This window comes from Buceros rhinoceros, unplaced genomic scaffold, assembly GCF_000710305.1.
Source record: "Buceros rhinoceros silvestris isolate BGI_N320 unplaced genomic scaffold, ASM71030v1 scaffold44363, whole genome shotgun sequence".
Lineage (NCBI taxonomy): Eukaryota > Metazoa > Chordata > Aves > Bucerotiformes > Bucerotidae > Buceros > Buceros rhinoceros.
In genome coordinates this window covers 1-300 of record NW_010405013.1, presented here as the reverse complement: position 1 = coordinate 300, position 300 = coordinate 1, and the positions used below count along the sequence as shown (strand labels likewise).

Sequence of the window (300 nt, the reverse complement as noted above, 5' to 3'; positions counted from 1 at the left end):
CGTGGTGCCATTCTTTTGGGCCCCCCCCCAGCCGGTCCACATCCACTGAGTCCACCACGTAGATGATGCCGTCGGTGCAGCGGCTGTAGGACTTCCAGAGCGGGCGCAGCTTCTCCTGGCCACCGACATCCCAAAAGTGGCAGCTGATGCCTTTGGCCGTCCCGTTGCTCAGCCGGATCTTCTCCGTGTTGAACCCGATGGTGGGCACCGTGTTGACGAACTCGTTGAACTTCAACCGGTAGAGCACCGTGGTTTTCCCCGCCGAATCCAGGCCCAGCATGACGATGTGCAAGGACTGGA

At 61.0% G+C, this 300-nt stretch overlaps 1 protein-coding gene across 1 annotated transcript in view; it reads right to left on the bottom strand.

Moving 5' to 3' along the window:
- ARL4C (ADP-ribosylation factor-like 4C) overlaps positions 1–292 on the bottom strand; it is a 690-nt gene extending 398 nt beyond the window's left edge. Inside the window, exon 1 of the mRNA XM_010133561.1 lies at positions 26–292. Within this exon, the coding sequence (XP_010131863.1) occupies positions 26–280 (255 nt within the window). The 5' untranslated portion in view covers positions 281–292. The remainder of the gene's footprint in view (positions 1–25) is intronic.
- Positions 293–300: the final 8 nt, after the last annotated feature.